Source organism: Kryptolebias marmoratus, linkage group LG2, assembly GCF_001649575.2.
Source record: "Kryptolebias marmoratus isolate JLee-2015 linkage group LG2, ASM164957v2, whole genome shotgun sequence".
NCBI lineage: Eukaryota > Metazoa > Chordata > Actinopteri > Cyprinodontiformes > Rivulidae > Kryptolebias > Kryptolebias marmoratus.
The window spans coordinates 1,119,140-1,125,340 of record NC_051431.1 but is presented as its reverse complement, the minus strand read 5'-3'; the positions used below and the strand labels follow the sequence as shown (position 1 = coordinate 1,125,340).

The window sequence follows — 6,201 nt, the reverse complement described above, 5'->3', positions numbered from 1 at the left end:
AGTCAGGGGCAGACAGGTGGACAGTCAGGGACAGACAGGAGGACAGTCAGTGATGGACAGACAGGAGGACAGTCAGGGACAGACAGGAGGGCAGTCAGGAGGACAGTCAGTGATGGACAGACAGTCAGGGACAGACAGGAGGACAGTGAACGTCCTGCTGCAGCTCGATGCCAGCCGCTGTCCTCCGCTCCGTCCTGCGCTCTGATTTCCACGTGAAGAATCCCACGATGCCGACCATGAGCGGCAGAGCCACACACAGGAGGATCCGGCTGACGGGCAGCTCCGCGTGACACCCGTCTTTCTGTCCCGAGACAGAAGGCTCAGAGGACGGCATATGGAACAGAAAGGAGGATCTGAAGTCCACGAAGGCAGCCATGTTGTCCCCTGTGGTCACCTGACACCTCCACCTCCTGCCGTCGTCCTCCGGCCGCAGCTTTGTGAGCAGAGTGACGTTACAGCGGGTGTTTTCAGTCAGCTGGTACCTGCAGGTGGGCATCAGTTAGTTTTATACACCTGAAATACGGAGTAAAGTATTATTTCTCTCTGTGCTGCAGAGTTCATTACTTGGTTAAGAAATAAGAAGTTCAGACTTGAACGGCTCTTTTATAAAAACAATAAATTGTCATCTGCACAGTTTCCATTTCTCGAACAGACCTAAAGATTTAAACACCTTCATATTTTATCTTCACATTTCCAGTTCAAAACCAGAAAGGACTTTATTTACAATGTAAATAAAAACTGAATGCAATGATTGGCAGATCTCAGAAACCCAGATTTTATTCCCAGTGGAATAAATGTTGAAGCTAGAAGCACAAACTTCGGGTCGACTCAACATTTCCTGAAGATTTCATCAACATCTGTTCATCAGTTTTTAACTAATCTTGCAAACAGACAGACGATAAGCTCTTAGGAGGAGGGACATTTAATTTTAAGGTGTGATGGACCCGTGACCTGTCCATTGTGTCTCCAGCTACTAGAGGCACGAATAATAAACAGCTGGAGGGAAAAATTGCTACTATTTAGGTTAATTTACAACATTAAGAGGTCAGTCAGAGGACTGGGGATAAAAAGAACATTTTAGAGGAAAGATGGGCAGAGAAACTGTGTCTAAAAATAATTTCAAAATAAAGTTCCTCACCAAAAAAAACTAGGAAGAATCTCCCATCATCTCCAGTTCATAAAATCATCAACAGATCTGAAGAATCTGCAGAAACCTCTGAGGTCAAAGGTCAAGGCTGGTTCTGGTTCTGTTCTGTAAACACAGCTCACCGTGCCGTCCACAGATGCTGCTTAAAGCTCTATCAGGCAAAGAAGAAGCCAGATGTGAACAGATGTGTCTCCTCTGGACCAAAGAGGAGAACTGTTCTGAGGTCAGCCTGCCTCTCTGATGGTATGGGGGTGCATTAGTCCAGGTTCCAGGACTGTTGAACAGACAGAATGGGACAACCTCAGGTCCAGATGTTTACAGGCGAAGAAGAGGAGGGAAACATCTGGAGCAACTTTAAAGAGACGAGTTGCTGCCATAAAATAAAATAAAATAACCTCATTAAAAATGGTCCAACTTTTTAGTTTCATCGTTTGATATGTACTTTGTTCCACTGTGAATAAAATATGGGTTTTATGAGATTTGCCAATCATTGCATTCATTCATTTAGTTTTCCTACATTTGACACCACGTCCCAGCTTTGTCAGAACTGGGTTTGTATTTTATTGAGTTTTATTTTTATGTGAGAGGACGAACCTGCTGTCTTTGGGCAGCTGCGTCCCGTTCTCCTGCAGCCAGTGCAGCCTGAACACGCTGGAGTAAGACTTGCAGCTTCCTGCATTATAAAAAGTGAAGAGGACGCAGGTCAGGACGAGGGTTCCTCCCGGCTGCAGGTCAGTGACGGAGGACGTCGAGTGGATGCTGAGGAGGGACAGGTAGACGTCCATCACAGGCTTCTGGTTCTCCAGGCAGGCGTAGGAGCCGACGTCCTCCACGATGAGGCCCCGGACGATCAGGGAGCAGTTGGACGTGATGCTCGTACGGTTGAATTTGTCCGAGTCGTCCCTGATGTGTCCCTCGCTCACCTCCTCGATGAGGTGGACATGCCCGACTTTAAAGAAGGTCCAGGTGATGGAGGAGCAGCCGGGGGAGGCCACCGTGGTGCAGGGCAGCAGGGCATCTCCTCCAAGTGGGCTGTAGACAAACACAGACACTTTGTCCCCTCTCACACCTGGAAACAGGACAGAAAAGTCATTTAGTTACAAAAATAACACCTAATGATCCCAGTATTTTAAATTAACCTGTTAATGACCATCCCTTCAGGAGAGACGGTCTCCTCTGACGTGATTCAGGGAATAAAATCTGAGTCCTTTTAGAAAATGGGCCCTAATGTTCCTGCAGTGAAGACTTAAACTAAATCAGAATAATAAGGTTTTGATAAAAATATGCATAAAGATGAGGTCTGATCCTAACTGATAAATGGAGCTCTTCGTGTCAGACTTCTGCCTGAATTAGGTCCTGTTTTCAGTTTTTACAAGATTACCTAAAAACTGTCGAACGGATTTTGATGCAACCTTCAGGAAATGTCGGGGTTGATCCGGATCACAGTCCGGACCTACAAGAGTTTAATGACCCTATCTTCACATCATGACTCGTCTGATTTATCTGAAAACCCTGACAGAGGAAACCACCGTGAGCACATGACTGCGTAAAGAATTACAACCGAGATTTGTTTAAAACGAGCACTTTTTTTATTTTTAAAAACTTTAGATACGTTTTCTGCACTTCAGTACAACTAATGGAGTATTTTCTACTCTTCAGATGTATTTAGATATTATTTCTTTTATAAATAATTGCTGCTGTTAAAAAGTAAACTCATATTTATGTTAGCAGAATCACAACAGAGAGCTGAAATAATGGGACCAAACTGGGTACAAACACTTAGTGCTTCAAAACTTTAGTTTTAGAGGAAAATGGGGAACTTTGTCCTTTTATTATATCACTGATGTGGTCTTTGGTTTCTGGTTCCTTTAAAGAAAGAATGAAAAGTTTCTGAAAGTTTCCAGCTGATTTGTGTCGGACCTGAAACGCCTCTTTAAAGGATCACATTAAACCTCATTTTTCTGCTCCTTCACGGATATTTGCAGCTTTGTAGAGAAAGTTTAAGCATTTGTTTGGAGAGACAAAGAAAACATTTTGTTGATCTTATTTTGAGACAATTATTTTTAGTTTTTACAACAAAATAATAAACCGTTCGGAGCAGATTCATCCAGAATAAAAACAGAAGTTTCAGCTCTTCTAAAATACTGTGGTTCTTTATTCTTTACATGTTCTCCCACAGATTAATTGGTCTCTAAATTGTCCCTCGGTGTGAGTGTGAAGGGTTGTCTGTGATGGACTGGACACCTGTCCAGGTGTCTGCTGGAGACACCGGCTCCAAAGGAAAAAGCAGGAAAATCGAATGGATGGATGATTACCTTGGATCATTAACTAGAATAAAAGCCCTGAATGTTTCGGACTCGGCTGCCTTTAAAGCCCAAACGGGACCAGATGAAATGAGGAATCCGTACCTGTTGGCAGGAGGGCGGCAAGCAGCAGGACTCGGATCAGCTTTATTGTTTTCATCATGGCTCTCGGTTCTGCTCTGAGCTCTGAGCTCCTCTGCGGCTGCAGAAATGTGCAGCAATTTGTGCGATGTGCAGAAATCTGCGCTGGTTTCCTGTGTTACAGCAGCAGGGAGACGATGCTTCCTGCTCGACGCTTACATGATGCTCACAGTGGGGATCATTCGAACAAGAAGACGTTTAACCTGTGGAAACTTTTCTGGTCAGCTCAGGCTCTGATGACTCCATCATTTCCCCAAACTACCCCAGATCTGACTGAAAGGCACTTCATCAGACCCAATAAATACCTGAAAAACTGAAAAACTCGGGGTCTTTACTCTCTTTTATTTCTCATTTCACCCAGATTTACTCCTGCAGATGGCTCCTTTAAATTAAATCATTTAATGATTAACCACATTATCCCTTATCTTTACATACTCCTGATTATTTTACTAAAATAAGGTGAGCAGATGTTGTGCTGAGGAGCAGAATAAGCTGCATCCTTCAATAATCGTCATTTTTATAAAATACATCTTTCTTTGCCTTTTAAACCAGACTGAATCTGTTTGATTTGTTTTAGATTTCAGTTGATCTACATTTTTATTTTTGTCTGTTTCAGCCTCAAATTAATTCAGCTTTTCTTAACACTATTTATTTAGACAAACTCTTAACAGTAAATGTTTTTTCTGTTTTATGAAAAATGTTCTGATCTGATTCCTGCTCAAGTCTGTTGAAAGAAATGATTTTTATTATATTTAAAAAAATTGTGACAGTTTTTATTTTTGTCACACACACTTCTGGACCAAAGGTGTGAAAAGCAATCGTAAGCAAATTCCCCCCCCCCTCTGTTTTTTTTTTGTTTTTTGTTTTGGAGGAAATGTAATTGTGACATATTGTGGTGAAAATACTGTATGTTGCTAAGTCAGAGTCACACTTTCTGGAAACAGGAGACAAAGATTTGACCTGAAATCTTTTGGTGAAGGGCAACACGGTGACCTTTATTTCTGCAGAGCTGGTGGCGTTTGATTCGACAGCTCAGCTGAAATTAAAAACCACTCAGCACGGAGCTCTGAGAGCCACAACAAGAGGTTCTGAAATCCCCCTGAAAGCTGTGAAACCCTTCGAGTGTAAAACATGAAGCCCTGAGTGACGTCAGTAAAACTAACACAGTGACACGTTTCACTCAGAATGACGCCAACAAAAAAACTGTTTTTAACACTTTAAACTGTAAATAAAAAGATACAGATTGTCTTATATAGATTTATAAAGTGCAGTCCCTTTATTTTAAAGCAGAGAAGCCGCCCGTCACCACCAGGTGAAGGTGAGTTTGTGGAAGAAGTTGTAGCTCTTGGACAGGAAGCTCCTCTCGGCGGCGTGAGGCTCGACGCTCACCTGGTAGCCGCGGCTCTGGATGTCCATCTTCACGCAGTCCAGCAGGTCCCGGACCGACGGAGCAGCCTTCCACGGCCCGAACGTCACCACCGACTCCTTGTCCGCCTCCAGCCTGTTGATGGCGTCGTCGTAGCAACCCAAGTCCTCCTCGCTCCGCAGCACGCAGATCAGGATGGAGGAGCGGCGGGCAGCGATGGCGTCGGCTCTGGCGATACGGATCAGAACCTGAAAGATGAAAGAGACATTTCTGAGTCCGGCTTGTGTCCAACGTTACGTTTTATGGCAAAAACAATTAAAGACACTTGTTGGCACATTTTGATGTTTTTTTAAATGTTCATGATGTTTTTAAAACATTTGGGTGTGATCGCTCAGACACAGCACCACCTGAAAACACATTTCTGTTGCAGGTTTTGATCTTTTAAAGCAGAGGTCAGAGTTATGGTGAGCTGGATTCTTTGTGCACTTTATAGTTGTGGTGTCTCTTATTTTGAAGGGCGTGTTTAAGCACAGAGAACATCAGGGAGAGGAGAGGCTGTTGTACCAGGACGCAGCTAACAAAGCTGCGAGAACGTTTATTATGTTTAAAAAATGACCTGTTTTCATGCCGCTCGTATCATTTTATTTTGTTGTGTTTATCTGCCACGGTCCCTGAAAATACTGTCTGATACTGAACCGGTCCCTGGAGCTAAAAAGCTTCTTTGGAAGTGTCTCTTTTTGTCATTTGATGACAAACATTCAATAAAACCCCTAAAAATCATCTGAAAGTGTGTGAAAGAAGTGACACCCTGGAGTGAAGCTCACCTCGATGTTCTCCTTGTAGTGGGGGACTCTGGAGAGGAACTGCTGCCTCCCCACCAGCTCTCCGAACAGCTGAGGCGCCTCCTCCAAGCGTTTGATCAGAGGTTTGATGTTGTAGTGGACCGCCTCCTCGTAGACCTGCACAAACACCCGCAGACGGTCAAAGAGGGGTTAAAACACCTCCCACACCTGCCTGAGAGACCCCGGAGCTCCGACCTCCTGGATGTTCTCCACGGGCAGCCTGTCGGACCTCAGGAACTCCAGAACCGAGCCGAAGCGCGAGCCGTCGCGGTCGATGAAGAAGCGTCCCTGAGGGTCGGTGAGGAGCTTGGGCTGACCGCTGAACAGCTCCGCCAGCCGGGAGTCTGGGTGCCTTCTGAGCGTGCTCAGTGTGGTGCTGAACAGGTGACCGCCGACATTCAG

The 6,201-nt window shown here is 44.5% G+C and overlaps 2 protein-coding genes across 2 annotated transcripts in view; both read right to left on the bottom strand.

Annotated features, from left to right (window-relative positions):
• Positions 1-20: 20 nt before the first annotated feature.
• Positions 21-4,373, bottom strand: LOC112451087. The gene is made up of 3 exons (XM_025009325.2): positions 3,556-4,373; positions 1,742-2,216; positions 21-482 (listed from the first exon to the last, which is right to left on the bottom strand). Exons 1-3 carry the CDS (start codon positions 3,611-3,613, stop codon positions 125-127), a joined length of 891 nt encoding a protein of 296 aa, XP_024865093.1. The 5' UTR covers positions 3,614-4,373; the 3' UTR covers positions 21-124.
• A 471-nt stretch (positions 4,374-4,844) lies between these two features.
• kctd14 (potassium channel tetramerization domain containing 14) overlaps positions 4,845-6,201 on the bottom strand; it is a 3,383-nt gene continuing 2,026 nt past the window's right edge. The window contains exons 2-4 of the mRNA XM_037979573.1: positions 5,995-6,201; positions 5,782-5,916; positions 4,845-5,205 (exon numbers count right to left, since the gene is read on the bottom strand). The exon at positions 5,995-6,201 is cut by the window's right edge and continues 19 nt beyond it. Of these exons, the coding sequence (XP_037835501.1) occupies positions 4,894-5,205; positions 5,782-5,916; positions 5,995-6,201 (654 nt within the window). The 3' untranslated portion in view covers positions 4,845-4,893. The remainder of the gene's footprint in view (positions 5,206-5,781; positions 5,917-5,994) is intronic.

Bases quoted from the DNA above. Each gene is read 5' to 3' on its own strand.
- LOC112451087 (XM_025009325.2), bottom strand. From the start codon at position 3,613: ATGATGAAAACAATAAAGCTGATCCGAGTCCTGCTGCTTGCCGCCCTC. The intron at 2,217-3,555 runs GTACGGATTCCT...TCCTGTTTCCAG, and splicing joins TGCCGCCCTCCTGCCAACAG to GTGTGAGAGGGGACAAAGTG. The intron at 483-1,741 runs GTTCGTCCTCTC...GCCCACCTGCAG, and splicing joins CAGCTGCCCAAAGACAGCAG to GTACCAGCTGACTGAAAACA.